Genomic DNA, 17,278 nt, shown 5'->3' with positions numbered 1-17,278 from the left:
ACAAGTTAGAAAGGCTAAAAGAAACAGGAAAAACCTTTTAAATAAAATAGGGTTCAGGGGGTAATTATGCAAAGGGAAGGTGTAAGGCACCCTTTGCATCCATGTTTTTCCATGGGCTCTTAATTGCTTTGCTCTTTGTTTGAAAAGAAATGTAGAAGAAAAAGAATAGGGACTTTAGCTCGTAAATGAGCGTAGCCCTTTTGAAGGATTATGAGAAAGAATATAAAAATTTTAGAGCAAGGCAAAGCAATTAGGGGCAATTACCTTGAACTTAGATGATAGGTTTTAGCCCTTCAGGATGAAAGGGTCTATCCTTGCCATAAGAGGGCAAGAAGCCTTTCGTTTGGATGTAAACGGGTCATCGCATTATCGTTCGCCATAAGACTGACTCATGCCATACAGAGACAGGTAGTCTAAGGGGAAGGATCAGAATAGCATTTTTCGTAGGCAACCAGAGGATACCTCAGCCTTTTCGTAGGCAACTTCCGAGGGTCGAGATCATGTATATCGAAGGTAGCATCATTAGGGACCATGATCTTAATCGAGGCAACATGGCTGAGGTATCCTCGTATTTGAGGGACTGGCTATTCTGCAAAAAACACAAGGCAACAAGGCAACAGGCAACAGAGAGGTTTACCCAAAAGTGTGCGTGTGTGCATCAATCATGTGATTATATTCAGAAAATTATCTTATAATTAATTATCTAAATTCATTAGAGGCTTGCACTCCCTAGAATTACTAACCACGCAGTTTAATATAAACAGTAATAATGGGGGAAGGGAAATTGCAACCAGCGGAGGAGAGGGGAATTGAAACCAGCGGGATAAAATAAAACAAATAGGTTTGAAACAAGTAATAATATAATTGAGATTAGGGTTTAGGGTTACCGATACTCGACGCTTTGGCAATTGACAAACCCTGAAAAGGTGGAAAAAATGGCAAACAAAAAACGGGGTGAGTGCATTATCGGTTCGGAGGCGGACATTGCTAACCCTAATAAAAAATAAATATAAAGAAATTAATAATAAATAAATAAAAAGGCACTTAGATTTGCATTTGAATTTGATTTGACATGGTTGGCGGTCGGAGGAAGCCTCGAGATTAACCCTGAAAAGGCAAAAAAGCAAGACATGTAAGTGTAAAATAGTCCATTGACTTTCGAGGTTTTTAACCCTATAAAGAAAATGAATATTTAAATGATAAAATAATAAAGAAGGGTAAAGTCGGGACTTAGCTTCGATTAATGAAGGTTGATGGGCAAAGGTTTGCCTTGAGCATTAAGCATTGACCCTGATCATTAAAGAATTGGCAAAAGAATAAAAAGAAGAAGTAAGTGTAGGAGGAGTTCATTGACAGCGGGAATTAAACCCTAATCTTAATTCATAAAGCAAAAGTAAAATGATATTAAATAAGAAAGGAATTAGAACTTAGCTTTCCGACTGGTATGGCGCGTGTCTGAAGGATCCTGGGGTAACTCTGGATGCTAGAATCAGGTGTGGTCGAATCTGGAAGGTTCGCCATGCTCACGATGGAAATACCTGCGGAGAGGAGTTGATTGGTGTTGAGGTCGTCGCTGAATCGAATTGAGGATTTGAAGCTTGCGTTTAGCGTCGCGGCTTCGCGCGGTGACGATGATTGAGATTTAGAGTGATACGTGGTTGCTTCAGTTGGAGGTGGAGACCGATGCATGTATCCGTCGGATTCTCGCAGTGGCAGAGCTTTGTCGGAATTGTGATTGAGGGAAGTGTTGCAGTTCTGGTTGCGAAGCGGTTTGTAGATCCGGACACAAAATAGATCGGAGGGAAGAGCAATGAATCAGTGGTGATTCACGTGCAAAACCGTTTCTGCGATGATAGTGGTAACGAATTGAGGTTTCGTCCGTCGTTCTTACGTCTTCTTTATGTTCTCTTCACTCTGTAAATCTGTAACTGGAAATTGAAGAAATAATACAATGAGTAATTGTTGAAAATTGGTGTTACTTACCTTTTGCCTTGATTCGAACCCTTGCACCATTACAACTGTTATCTTTGTGAACGATTATGTCCTTTGAATTTGCAAGTGATTGTGAAACGGAGATGTCGGTGAATCGTGGGGAGGATGCTTGCTGCGATTGTAGTTGTTTCAGAATCGCCTAGATTGATCGAGTTTCAGTCCTACAATATGTCGATATTAAGAGTGATGATGGTAAGCTCCTGAATCGAAGCTTCATTGGAGGCCACCAAGGAGGAGCCTGCGCGCCAAATTCCAACAAGATGACAGCGCTTTCAGTCAACTTCCGAATTACCATGTTATGCTTCTTTCAGTTTACATTCTCTTCTTCTTTTTAACAAGAACCTGCAAGCAAAAGAATAACAAGAGAAATACAAGAAATATAGCACAGTCGCAGGAGACAATGATTTAATTCTTATTTCTTTTGTTTTTTCTGTTCCCGATCTGAAAACGTTGTTGTTTCAATCTTTTCCGTTTCTCATTGTTATGAGAAGCAGGGGCCTGTGGTAAGGGCAAGATTTGGTTTATGTTTTAGAAAAAACAAGTTGTTGGAAAATTTTAAGATATTAACAATGTTGTGTATGTGTGACTGACGGTTGGTGTTATGGCTTACAATGAAGGTTTATGCGTGTAAAAGGGTTGTGGCGTTAGAAAAAGTCAGCGGGAAGAAAATAAGGGTTGGTTGTGAGAAAAGAATTTGGATGGAGTATGTACCGTAAAACAAGATTTAGGAATAGGGTTTTTTCCAAAAAAACCTCCAATGACTTGTATTGTTGTCTATATATAATAGATGAAATAGGTCAAAGAATGGGCTTGGACCCTAGCTTATCTCTTATTGCTAAACTATATTTTATTTGATTTTAATTTGGCTTTAAAGAAATCAAATAAGAATATGAGAATAGACAATAACTTGTCCACGATCCCTTGAATGATTAAAATAAATTCCCATAGATTAATTCAAATATTTTTTATATTTTATTTGGTTTATTTAGACTTTAAGTGAATAAAATCCAAATAAAATAAATAAATGTTATCAAAAATAAATAAATAACATTACGGGTCTTTACTTGGGAGAAGATATGCATGCTTGCTTCTTGAGCAGTTGGAGCTGAGACTACTTGAGCCAAAATATCTTGAGATTATGGTGGGCAAATTTTGGGGTATGACAATTGTCAATAGCTTATTGTCGAGCATCGACAATGAATTCCCCTCTAGTGAAATAAGATTGCACTCTTTGACAATAGCCATGACCTCCGCCGCATCGGAGCATCTAAGAAATTCTTCAGTTTCCCCTCTTGGGTGGGCACCTTCAACAGCAGTCAGTCCTGTAACAAACCAAGTAAAAAAGCATAAATGTCACATGATCGTCATATTCAATGAGAATAGAACAATCTCTAGGCCCTCCAAGAAATCCTTCATTTGTGGATACATAAGGCTATGTCAAAGCAGGAGTAGTTACATCCATATCACCCATAATAGGCGCCTCAATAGCCGTTTGTGGAGTAACTTCTATAGTAGTCTGAGTCTCTATCTCAAAATGATGGGGCACCTTTGTCTCTGCCACCATCTGCATGTCATCCTCAACTATGACCTATACATCCTGAACAAGTGGCTCAAAATCAGGATGTCTAGTTCATTCAGCAGCAGGTCTAGATCCTCTACGTTGCATATTACAGGGTGCACGAAACTGCTTGACCGCCATCTGCCTCTTGTGAGAATCGGTCAGGACTACTCTTTCTGCTAGGATATGCAAGTCCTCGACTTCATCTCCCCTTGCAAGAGCCCTCGTTGCAGCAATTTCAGCTCTGTCACGCTACTTATAAGCAACCTTGCCTTCTGATCCTCTGGCATTCATTGGAAAAAAAACGATAAAATTTAAACCACTATTTTTTTTAAATACATAGTTTCTAGATTTTTTGAAATTCCCGATTAATCAAAAACAAATTCTTCACTATCGATTTTTCAAAGAATCCAGTAAAAAAATGCAATTTTAGCAGTTTTTTCAAAATATCTAATAGCAACCATGCATTTTTACCGATTTTTTCGAAATATCTGGTAGAAACCATATTTTTTACTGAATTTTTCAAAATAAAAAACGAAAGAGCGCATACTTTTTTATCAATTTTTTTGGAAAAATGCGTGAAAATGCATGAATTTTTACAAAAATAATCCAGTATAAACATAAAAAATTGGTAAGAAAAATTCTCACTACTCATAAATTCAATAGTTTATCTGAAAAATCCTGAAGACACAATTTTTTTTCAAAACACTCAAAATATTATAATTAAATAATGAATAGATTTTTTATATTTTTCTAAATTAATATAGTAATTGCATAAGATCTGTATGTCATGTCAAACTTTGAAGATAACAGGTTAAAAACTCCCAATATCGAGTTACCATGTTAACTTAAAATTTAGGCTAACCGTTATGTTTTCCAAGTCATGATTTAAATTTCACTTTCTAAATAAAATATGACAAATAATTTACTACACACAAATATAATGAGATATTTGTTGCCCGACAAAGTCCAAACTAATCAATCATAGGTTGCTTAAAGTATTTTATGCTAGAAGAGTGGAATAGAAACAGGCAAACAGCCTTAATGACAAAAGAGGGAAGAAACAACAAAATGACATAAGCTTTTGAAAGATAAACCCTACATATCAATCTTAGTCACTAATGTATGTTTCCCCGCTTTCTTAAACTCAAATTCATCCGAAGGATGTTTCGTGTTTATTGTATTCTTAGATGGTTCCATAAATGCTCTCGTTTAGTTATTGTTGTCTTATAAAGGAAAATGAACAAACTTAATAAACACAATTGTGGAAGATTTCTAGTGTTTTGTCGGGACAAATTGAAGACAAAAATTTAATGCATGTGTTGTTTTTACGTTTAACAATTTTATGGTAGTTTGCCTAAAAAATCTATGGTTAGTGTTAGGCGTTTTAAAGTTGTGCGTTGTCATGTTCAAAATCAAAACCTCACCCAACCCCTGACAGTGACACCTTCAGTTGACGAGATACTCACTTGGGTCATACAAAATATTGGCATCCACACTCGTTAATATTAAATGTGAGAGAGAGACAAAGTTCACGTTGAGTTTGAATCTTTGGTTATAAACATATAGTAATTTAATCAGAAGGAAAAAGGAGTATTGAATCTTTGGTTGGTTATCTTTGTCCGCCGGAAGTGGAATTTTATGTATTCTATAATTTCGGCTTCTAAAAGCTAATTTATGGTTGTCGTAAAGAAAACAAAGGCAATTTATGGAAGTCATTCATGATTGCCACAAAGTCTCAATCCAACTCATGATAAAAAAAATAAAAAAAAGAAATGATATGGTCAATTGTTTTATTCGTTTCTACTAAAATTTTTTTAAAAAAATCATGTCCATAATAAAAAAATAGTTATTATAAAAAAAATATGAAAATAAAAATAAATTTCAACCATTTATTATTACCATTATCTTATGATCATTATTGAAAAGGAGATTAAATTTTAAATAAATTTAAATTTTTATTTAAAATAATAATATATTGCATTTTTATTTTTCTACTCTAATTTATTTCGTAATAAATAGTCATATTTATAATAAAAAGTGACACTTTTATTTCTATAAAAACTGTGTTCAGACGGTTTTAATTTTTTTTGTTGAAACTAAATTTATTTAATTATTATAAATGTTTTAATGATTTTTTTATGGCAAAATATATTTTTTGGTCACGTATGTTAATCTCAGAGTTCATTTTGGTCCTTTAACTTCAAAAAATTTCATATTGGTCCCTTAACTCTTCAAAAGGTGTCATTTTAGTCCTTCTTGTCATATTAGTGACGTAAAAACTCAAAAATCGGTCGCTAATATGACATAAAGGACTAAAATGACACCTTTTGAAGAGTTAAGAGACCAATATGGAATTTTTTGAAATTAAGAGACCAAAATGAACCCTGAGATTAACATACGGGACCAAAAACGGTATTTTGCCTTTTATTTATTTATTGTAACTAAATTTATTTATTTATTTGATTATAATAAAAACCTAAAAATCAAATTGTAAACTTTTTTTCCAGAAGAAACAATGTGATTTCATACTCTATTTTAATATAATAAAGTTTATAAAAAAAATAGAAGGTAAACATGCAACAAGTTACGTCCTTTTTTTTAGATGGCAAAATTAATTATCATAAAAACTATATTCATAGACCTAGAAGGTACACCATTGTTATTCAAAAGTATTTAGACTCTATGCAACATATCAACTGCTTATAGTGTTAGGAAACTGAAATTATGTTGCCCAGGAATTTTTTACCAAAGTATGAAAGCATGAATAAAGGCGCAAGAGTTGTGAGATCAAAAGGTTAAGAAAAAGACTGATTAGTCGAAATGGAAGGTGTCGAAAGATATTTGGTTTGGAAAGATCAGTTAGGTTAGTCGAAATTTGCAGAAAAACTATTTGGAAACTTAACCAAATTTCACGTCAAATTGTCTAAGTTAGCAGTTGAAAAGAGCAGTTCTCTGCAAGAGGTTGTCAGATAACAATTTGCATGGAATTGATATGTGGTAGGTGTTAGCCAGGAATTTTCAACCAAAGCATGAAGACTTGAATGGTTTGAGTTAAAACTCGATAATGTGGGAGCAAGTCGACAGAAAGGAGGCCACATGGCAATCGACTGCCATAAAGGTGGTCGAAGGAGAATCGGCCTCAGAAAATTAGTCAGGCTAGTCGAAAGATAGCTAGAGGAATTAGTAAATTTTCTATCAAGATCTGAAATTAAGATAGTGGAAAAAGGCACTGTAAGCAATTGTGGAAAACGTGGGAAAGTGGCCAAGAGCATTTTTTCATGGGATAATGACTTGGAAGATTGAGATTGGTCGACCAAGAATAGTTGTTATATTTCGTTTGTCTATAAAATTAGATGTCAATTTTAGTGTTCAAGGTCGCATTTTGTAACATGGTAAGAAAAGCTTAAAGTATCTCCAATCAAGAGAGAAACGAGCAACTTTTGATATGTATGCATGCGTCCAACTCTCAATTTAAACCAATTTATGTTCCAGTCTTTACTTTTCTAAGTGTTCAATTTTACTTTGTCAAGTTTTGCTTTACTGTATCTCATTTTTCAGCACTTCAGTGGTTTTCTACCCAGTCCAAATACTAAATTCAAACACCATAACTATTCCAAACTTAACACCAAGTTCTAGGATTATGTAGTCGAACCTGCAAATAAACTTCAACAAAAGGTTAGAGGTTGTTTGCCGGAAATCTATGCAAATAAATTGGCACACCCGGTGGGACCCGTTGTGTTAATTTTACATATTTTGCGTAGGTTTTACATGTGTTATACGACATTTTCCAAACATTGTGTACATGAAATTAAGATGTGGTAGGAAAATGGTAGAACCTAAAAATATGAGCGCAAATCCAAATTCCCTTAGGAGGAAACACAGTGGCGTCATATGCGTCCGACATTAGTATGTCTATGTCAAGCACTGTGGCAGCGTCTTCGACTAGCCAAAGTGGGACAGTAATTTCACCGAACCTGCCAGGGACTCCAGTAGTGAGTAGGACAAGTGCATCTGGTGCGTACATGCCCAGTTTCATAATGCCCTTATATGGAGGTGATCGAATCTATGGGATGCCATCGTCGATGATGGCAGGTATACATAGTAGCGTTTCGACTTTCGCTGAGAATATAACATTAGTGTTTTCACCTTATCATGGGTCAAGACCTCTGACGAACCAGTTTGGTTGTCCCATAGGATAGGATTTTTGTCCCAAGCAATTCCTACTTTCACCACCAATTCCTACCCTCAACCAGAGGTACACGCTCGACCTGAGGAAGTAGTTGAGGAAACAGTCAACCAGGAACAAGAAATTCCTCAAGAGTTTGAACATATACCTAGAGTAGTTGAACGACCTTCCATCATGGTAGAAAGTAGAAACTAGAATGCCAACCAAGTGGTCAGGCAAGTTCGACAAGACGCATTGATTGGAGAGAAAATCTAGAGACCATTGTCGAAAGAATTATGGTTCAAAATGGCATGAATACGGGTTTTCAAAGACCCATTTATTCCTCTCCATTGACAGAGTTTGTTTTACAAATAGAGTTACCTAGGGGGTGGAAGGTCCCAAAGTTTAATAAGTTCGCTAGTGACCCCAATGAGTCAACTGTCGAACACATAGTTAGGTATCAGACGGAGGTTGGTGACATAGCAAATAACGAGGATTAGAAAATTAAGTATTTCCTAAGTTCCCTCACAAAAAATTCGTTCACTTGGTTCACAATGCTACCTCCACGCTCCGTCCATACATAGACTCAGATGGAGAGATTGTTCCATGAGCAGTTCTATATGGGACAGTCGAAAATAAGTTTGAAGGAATCATCCAGTGCCAAGCGAAAGGTTGATGATTCGATCGACGAATATCTTAATAGATTCATACTTTTGAAAGCAAGATGTTTTACTCAAGTCCCTGAACACGAGCTAGTCGAAATTGTAACGCACGTTTATTTTATTTAATTATTTAATTAATTGGTTGTGAATTGTTTGGTAGAACTATGATTTATTTGTGAATTTGTGTTAATTAGAGGTTACGATATTTTATTGAAGTTGAATAATAATAATAATAATAGAAATAATTGAGTAAATAGTTAGTTGGGCATATGTTGTGTTAGCATAATTATTAGTGGGGGTGTATTGTTAAGCCCATTAATGTGATAGAAGTTATAAGGAATTAACAAAATAAGAGAGAAAGAGGGAATTGGGAAGAAAATTAGAGAACGTGAAAACATAGAACGTGAGAGAGGAGAAGAGGCACAAGGAGGCTAAAGCAAGGGAATCTATTGTAGGAGTATAGAATCATCAATCCAAGGTAAGGGTGAGGTTCTAACTTTATAAGGTTAGGTATGATAATTGGTATCAAGAATGGGGTTTTGGGTTTATGTTGATATTCTTAGGTTTTAAAAGGGAATCCCATGAAATTGATAAATTGATGCATGTTTGATAATGATTTTGGTTGCTATGTGTTGTATACGTATTCCATGGTTTATATTGTATGAAATTTGGTCTGGTTGTTGTGTTTCGTAAAATTTCGGGTTTTGACTGTAAATTCAGTGTCGAAAGTGACATCGTAGAATTGCGTTTTTAAGACATTAATAAATATGATATGAATAGAGGAACATGAATATATGATTCTTTTGTAAAACCGGACTGTTTAAGGTGGAGTTTTGGTGGAATTAGTGTTTGTGGCAGCTGGCCGTAGCAAATTTTTTTGTATAATCGCAGGTCTGCTTAGCGAGCCGAGGGCGCTTAGCGAGCTCTAGTATAAAAAGTTTTATATTTACAAAAACTGAATTGGGTCCTAGACAATAGTGATTTATCATGAACTTTAGTGAATTTTATAGAATTTACTAGAGTCGTTTGAATCACGATGAGTTATTTGTTGGAGAATACATGTATATTACTTGCTATTGGATGATGAGGATGATTTTGTGAAGTTGATAATGATGATTTTGTGAAGTGGTCAAATGTGTATAACTTAATTCTTCATTTACTTGTTATCATACGCTTCCTTATATTGTTATGATATATCACCCCTTCTGTTTGAATGTTACCCCTATGTTGGTAACATGCAGGTGAGCAGGAGTGAAGGATGTTTACCTTCAGTAGCTCGAGTCAGCGTCGTTGCTCTGATGTGTAACACAAGGGGGGATGAATGCTATTTGTTTTCTTTGTTGGATTTAATTTGATTTGTTGAAGATTTTATGAATAATGATGTTGACCAATGTTGAACTAAGTTGTCGGTTGGTTTTAAATTGATTTATGAATACTTTTCGTTGCGAAATAAAAGATGTTTTAGAGATTACGTTGTTTTGATCAGTTCATCTGACTGATTGTGTTATGTATCTGTTATTAATTATGAGTAAATGTTTGTGTTGTGAAGAAATGTGACATCCTGGTTTGTGATGAATTATTTTGAATGAAATTTTATCACTCTGACTTTATTATAATTCGCTGGGGTAAATTAGGGTGTTATATTAATGGTATCAAAGCAGGTCAGTCCGTCCGGCTAAGTTGTCGAGTCAATAGTGTTGTCTGACAATCGAGTATTGTCAATTTAGCTATCTAATCGTTGTGTGTTATATGGTGTGAAGTAAAAGATGGTGGGTAGAAATGATGTTGCAATTGCTGCTTCCTTGGAAGCGATGGCTCAGTCTATGCAGAATCAGCCTAATGCTGGTGCAAATGAAGAATCCCGCAGTTTGGCAACCTTCTAGAGGAATAATCCTCCTACCTTCAAGGGCAAGTATGGTCCTGATGGGGCGCTAGCGTGGCTCAAGGAGATAGAAAGGATTTTCTGAGTGATAGACTGCTTTGTAGCATAGAAGGTGCGTTATGGTACCCATATGTTGGCGGTTGAAGCTGATGACCGGTGGTTAGAGACTCGCCAGAGGTTGAAGGCTGCATGTGAAGATATCACTTGGGATGTGTTTCGTAGGGAGTTTCTGAGGAGGTATTATCCTGAGCATGTCCGCGAGAAGAAGGAGATTGAATTTCTCGAACTGAAGCAAGTAAATTTGTCGGTTACGGAATATAATGCTAAGTTCGTGGAGCTGGAAAAGTTCTATCCTCACTATAACGAGGCGACTACTGAGTTTTCCAAGTATATCAAATTTGAGAACGGGTTACGCCCAGAGATCAAGAAGGCAATTGGATACTAGAAGATTCGTAATTTTCCAGATTTGGTGGATAGTTGTAGAATTTTTAAGGAAGACAATAATGCTCATTATAAGATTATAAACTAGAAGAGGGGTAAGCATCAGCAGAACCGTGGGAAGCCTTATGATGCTCCAGCTGGTAAGAGCAAACAGAAAGTTGCTGAGGGTAAGAGGACTAGTGGGGGAGACGCTCTTGCTGGTATTGTATGTTTCAAATGTAGGAAATCAGTTCATAAGAGCAATGCATGTAGTGGTGATGTGAAAAGGCGTTTTCGTTGTGGTAAAGTTGGGCATGAAGTAGATGATTGTAAGCACAAAGAGGTTATTTGCTTTAACTGTGGCGAAGAAGGACATATTAGTACTCAGTGCCAGAAGCCGAAGAAAGCACAATCTAGTGGGAAAGTGTTTTCGTTAGCAGGAACTCAAACAACTATTAAAGACAGACTAATCATAGGTACATGCTTCATCAATAATACTCCTTTAATTACTATTATTAATACTAGTGCTACTCAGTGTTTTATTGCTGCTAATTGTGTGAAAGAGTTAGGTCTTGTGTTGTCTTCTATGAATGGAGAGATGGTCGTCGATATTCCAACTAAGGGATCAGTGCCTACTTCTCTAATGTGTTTGAAATATCCCCTGTCGATCTTCGACAGAGACTTTGAGGTTGATTTGATTTGTTTACCGTTGAATGGATTGGATGTGATCTTGGGTATGAACTGGTTGGAATATAACCATGTTCATATTAATTGTTATAACAAATCTGTGCGGTTTTCTACTCCTATCGATGAGGAGAAAATTGGTTTACTATCTGCTAGACAATTGCGGAAAATGCTGCCAGATGAAGCTCAGGTGTTTTTGTTGATAGCATCGTTATTTGTTGAGAATCAGGCTACAATAGATGAATTGCTGGTGGTGCGTGAATTTCCTGAAGTTTTCCCCGATCAAATTCCCGATGTACCGCCAGAAAGAGAAGTTGAACTTTCTATTGATCTTGTCCCTGGTACCAAACATGTTTCCATGGAACCATACAGGATGTCAGCATCTGAGTTGGCAGAGTTGAAAAAGAAACTGGAATATTTACTTGAGAAGAAGTTCGTGAGACCAAGTTTATCGCCGTGGGGAGCTCTAGTGTTGCTAGTGAAAAAGAAGGATGGAAGTATGAGGTTGTGTGTTGATTATAGACAGTTAAATAAAGTAACAATCAAGAACAAGTATCCACTTCCGAGAATAGATGACTTGATGGATCAGTTGGTGGGTGCATGTGTGTTTAGCAAGATTGACTTGAGATCGGGTTATCATCAAATTATAGTGAAAGATGGGGATATTCAAAAGACAGCTTTCATAACTCGAGACGGGCATTATGAGTATTCGATGATGCCTTTCGATGTTACTAACGCGTCGGAAGTATTTATGGAATATATGAATTGTATCTTTCATACTTATTTAGATCGGGTTGTGGTGGTATTTATTGACGATATTCTGATTTACTCTAAGTCGGAAGAAGAACATGCCGAACATTTGAGAGTGGCATTGCAGGTTTTAAAAGAGAAGAAGTTATATGCAAAGCCGTCAAAATGTAATTTTTGGTTAGAGCAGGTTAGTTTTCTTGGTCATGTCATTTAAGATAGTGGCATTGTTGTGGATCCATCAAAAGTAGATGCAGTGTTAAATTGGGAAACTTCGAAATTGGTGTAGCGGTGAAATTTGTGAGACTAAAGCCATTGAATTGACTTAGCTCATATGTTTTAAATAGAGTCGCCACCGCGTTTTATTGTTTCCAAAGAAAATTGGAGAAAGAGCGAATAAAACCTATAGAAGTTTTTAAAATCAAAACTAATAAACTTATCAAAGATTTGGGTAAGGGGGTTTGTTATGCAAGGGGAAGGTTTTAAGCACCCCTCACATCTATGGTACTCTATAGGAACCTCTCTGAAAATATTATTATTGTTGTTGTTATAAAAAATGTTTTTGTGTTTATGTGTTTTTGTTTAAATAGAGTGGGGGGATGAGAAAATAAGGTTTTTAAAGTGAGTTCGGTAAGATATCGCATCTCAAACCTGCATACCCCTTTAGTGCAATAGGGAAGTCATAGCTTTTGTAGTAACTCTTAAAAGGAAAATAAAGAGCCAAGTGGCAAAAATATTTTTGGGTGTTGAGCTTTAACAATACTCAACGGATTTTTAAAATGTTAAGCTTTAACAATACTTAACAAGTTTTAATAAAAACAGTCAAACTTTAACAATACTAGGCTGTGGTTTAAAAGAGATTGGTTGAGCTTTAACAATACAAAACCAAGGGTTAATTTAAAAAGGTTGAGCTTTAACAATACAAAACCATTTTTAAAAAAACAAGTGGGGTGCAAAGCTTTAACAATACTAAGCACAAAGATAAAAGAGGTTGGAAGAGAGATTGAGTACCTTGACAATTTTAGTCAATACCATTCTCATTCCTTTGGATATTTCAACAACAACTTAAGCAATCAATCATGAATATCTCAAGTATTTGTGCGATAACATGTGTCGCAAAAGTAAACAAGTGAGTATAACAAAGAGATCAATGTAAACTCAAATGATGATGAGTAAAAGGATATTTATACCTTAGAATCCTTTCATGTATGAATGAAGATGATGAATGAATAATCTTATGCATGTGGATTAGTAAACAATGTATATATACAATGATAATACTATAAAATAAAGTACAAGTGTACAAGGATAAAAATCAACAATTATATGTACAAAGACACAAAAAAGGAGATCAAAGCAACAAGTTATATCAACATGGTGAAGCTAAAGATCAAGGGTTTCAAATTAGGGTTTTCAAAGATTAGGGTTTTAAACACACCCAAACCTAATTGACTTTAAATTGATTAAAATACCAAACTTTAAAGGAGAGTTGGTTTAAGGGTATATGGTATCATCAAGGATACTTTAACCTAGCCCTAAATAAATTCACACAAAAATATTATGAGTTTACTTGATGAAAATAATAAAATAAATTGATTTAAAAGCTTTTAAAAGCATAAAAAGATTTGTTTTTGATTTAATTTTTTAATGATTAAACAAATAAATTTTTTGGATTTTTAAAATATATTATTAAAATAGACAACTTAAATGAGTAGTGCGCAAAAAATGGTTTAAAAATAAATTGTTTTGCTATTTTGAATAAAATATATAAGTTGATTCGAAAAAATGAATAAAACAAGTGATAAAAATTAGTCTTGGCCCCTACAAGGCTTGAACCCACGCCACTAGGGTCATTGGTTTAAAACTAAACCAACAGACCAACGCGCTAACACTTGATTTCAAATATAAGTACGTGATAAAAATATAAGGGAAAATGAGTCTTAAGATGAACTTCATCTTCAACCTTGAGCTTACAATTTCTGGAAATCGTACCATGACCAAATCTCATCCATTTTTTAAAATGTAAACATGAAAGTTGTGTAGTTTTTCAGGACGAATTCAACCATGTATCATTTGCAAATTTATTCAGCCTATAACTCAAGAATTTTTGGAAAACAGTTATGAACCCTAAAGTTTCAAAATAAAATAAAATGACAAATATGTACAATCAATCCATAAAACCTTAGGGCTTTTATTCCCTACATGATTTTGAACCAAATGGTATCAAGTTTTAATCAAAATGGTACCTCTATAAATGAGTTCAAGTTTAAGGTTTTACCTCTAAAAACTGGAAATCAAAACTGAACTTGGAGGTGTTACAGAGCTGGATTAATGGTCTGGATAGCTTCAAGGTAACTTAGGGAAGCTTTTGGAATGCTTACTTGAGCTTGAGCAAGCCAGGAAGTATGAACCCGATAGCACCTGCAAAATAGAAAAGTTATGAATGGAAAACTTGGTTCCAGGTGTTACAATGTGATTCAATGGTTTGGATAGCTTCTATATGTAGTATGGAAGGTATTTGAAGTGGTAGTTTTGATAATGCTCGAGCAAAATGAAAGATGTGTGTTTAAGGTTCAAGGATTCTCATTAATGGAGGTTTGATGGTGATTATGGCTTTAAGGTGTTTTTGAAGGTGGTAATTATGATTAAAAGCTTCTAAATGATGTTTAGAAGCTATTTGGAAGGTTGTTTGACACTCAAAATTATCAGAACTTGAAATTGCTATTGAAATGCAAATGACAAAAAAATGGACTTTCAAGTGAGAGGGTGACTTGGAGAATTCTGGTTGTTTGATGCAAGAGGCTTTGGTCTCCATTTATAGGCAAGAATTAGGGTTTGTGGGTGAAGAAATCAAATCAATTGGTGACCACATGTGAAAGTTATCCAACTTTGCTTCTTGGTGAAAAAAGCTTGAAGTTATGGTTCCCATAGTACTTACAATGCTTTAAACATGAACCTAGGGTGGCTTCTCTGCAGCTTAGATGGTTTCTTGTTGGACTTGAATCACTTTTAGTGCAGAGCAAACAAGTTGGAAGCTCCAAGCAAGAGTTGTTGGTGATTACAGTAGCTTTTTCAAAATGGATGTCATGGCTTTATGCTTGAAATGGTATTATGAATTGGTTAAGACTTGAATCATTTGGTTCATAGCTCAAAAGCAAGTAAAATCATCTGATTATGGTGCTTAGAACAAGCAAAAGGGTCTGCAAGCAATGTCTATGCAGATTTGAATTGGATTTGAAGCTTTGTTCTTCATGTTCGTGACTTGAATTCAAGTGTCAAGGTGCCATATTCACAAATTCATATCTCTTAGCTCAAGCATTGAAATCTTGTGCTACTGGTCTTTTTGGAAAGCCCTTGCCACACTCTTCAACTTTGGTCTTTGGTTCTCCTTCAATTTCATCTTGGACCTTGGTGAAAAAAGTCCATAAAGTTAGGAAAAAACTAGGTTTCAAACACTTAGAATTTTCTAAGTCTTTTGTTAGAAACTTCATGATCCCATAACTCTCAAATAATTCATTTTTTGAGAAAAAGTTATTTGTGACAAAGTTATTCATTGGATCAAGATCTACAACTTTCATGTTGGAAGCTTTTTCAGTTGCATACTTGAATTTTGAAGTTACTTGCCCATGAAGTTATAGCTGAAACACTTGAAAATACTTAGAATTTTTCTAAGTCTTTGAATTTTCCAACTTTGAATTTTTTATTTTGATTGATTTTCTTGATTTTTCTTGATCAAATGACTTCAATAATCATATGTTAGTGATTTTGATCTTCAAAAGTCCATGGTTGACCAAATTCCTTAAAAGTCAAAGGTAGTCTTTGGACAGTTGACTTTTTTCAAATGAATTGTATTTTTGTGATTCTCTATTAAATCAAGCTCTCCTCTTCAAATGAATGACATAAGTGGATTACAATGTTGTATTGGAGATCCTTAAGTCATATTTTGAGCTATGGAGCCATGTCCTGGTTAAAAGTCAATTCCCTAGATGAATTAGGTCAGAAACCTTAATTTGTGCACCAGATGAAATTAAATTGGAAGTTGTTGATCTTGAATTGAGCCATTCTTGGACTTTGATTTTGATGGGATAAGCATATGAGAGTGCTTGAACTCCTTTGTGGGTTTCAAAACCCTAATCTTTCCTGAGCCTCTAGATCAACCACCTACCTTGGGAAACAAGCAACAAGCAAAGCACAAACTCTTTTTTTGTATATTTTTTGTTAGTAAATGAAATATGAATAATGATGATGATGATGATCACACTATGCACAAAATAATGTGGGATCTTAGGGTCAAAAATTGGGGTACAACAATCGGTCATAGAGAATAGAAGCTTTTTGAGTTTGGCTAGTTATTATAGGAGATTTATCGAAGGCTTTTCTAAGTTTGCACTTCCATTAACGTAACTGACTTGCAAAGGTAAATCGTTTGTGTGGGATATTCAACGTGAAGAAAATTTTACTGAGTTGTAGAAGAGATTGACGACGGCTCCGATTTTGATATTACCTAATCCCGAAGAATCTTTTATTGTGTATTGTGATGCTTCTAAATTGGGCTTAGGTAATGTGCTTATGCAGAATGATAAGGTAGTTAGCTTATGTGTCGAGACAGTTAAGAATTCATGAGAGGAATTATCCTACACGTGATTTGGAACTAGCCGCAGTGGTATTCGTGTTGAAAATTTGGAGGCATTATCTTTATGGTTCTAGATTTTAAGTATTCAACGACCATAAGAGTTTGGAATATTTGTTTGATCAGAAGGAGTTGAATATGAGGCAACGCATGTGGTGAGAATTGTTAAAAGACTACGACTTTGGCTTGAATTATCATCCGGGTAAAGCTTATGTTGTAGCCGATGCTTTGAGTCGAAAGACATTGCATATGTCAACGATGATGGTTAAGGAATTAGAATTTATTGAACAGTTCAGAGACTTGAGTTTGGTTTGCGAGAGGACACCGGAGAGTGTCATGTTAGGAATGTTGAAAACTAATAGTGATTTCTTAACTAAAACCAAAGAAGCCCAAAAGTTGTATGTGAAATTGGTAGATATGATTGTTGGAGGTAATCAATCAGAGGATGGTGACTTTAGAATTGATGTACAGGGTGCGCTGAGGTTTCGTGGTAAAATTTGTATTCCAGATGATGACGAGATGAAGAAGATGGTTC

At 35.2% G+C, this 17,278-nt stretch overlaps 1 protein-coding gene across 1 annotated transcript; it reads left to right on the top strand.

The window, feature by feature from the left end:
* Window positions 1–10,146: 10,146 nt before the first annotated feature.
* On the top strand, window positions 10,147–15,215 carry LOC131656074 (uncharacterized). The gene is made up of 5 exons (XM_058925855.1): window positions 10,147–10,251; window positions 10,372–10,692; window positions 10,792–11,863; window positions 12,155–12,303; window positions 15,090–15,215. Exons 1-5 carry the CDS (start codon window positions 10,147–10,149, stop codon window positions 15,213–15,215), a joined length of 1,773 nt encoding a protein of 590 aa, XP_058781838.1.
* The last annotated feature ends 2,063 nt before the right edge of the window (window positions 15,216–17,278 follow it).

Source organism: Vicia villosa, linkage group LG1 (genome assembly GCF_029867415.1).
Source record: "Vicia villosa cultivar HV-30 ecotype Madison, WI linkage group LG1, Vvil1.0, whole genome shotgun sequence".
NCBI lineage: Eukaryota > Viridiplantae > Streptophyta > Magnoliopsida > Fabales > Fabaceae > Vicia > Vicia villosa.
This window is presented reverse-complemented; position numbering and strand designations above follow the sequence as displayed.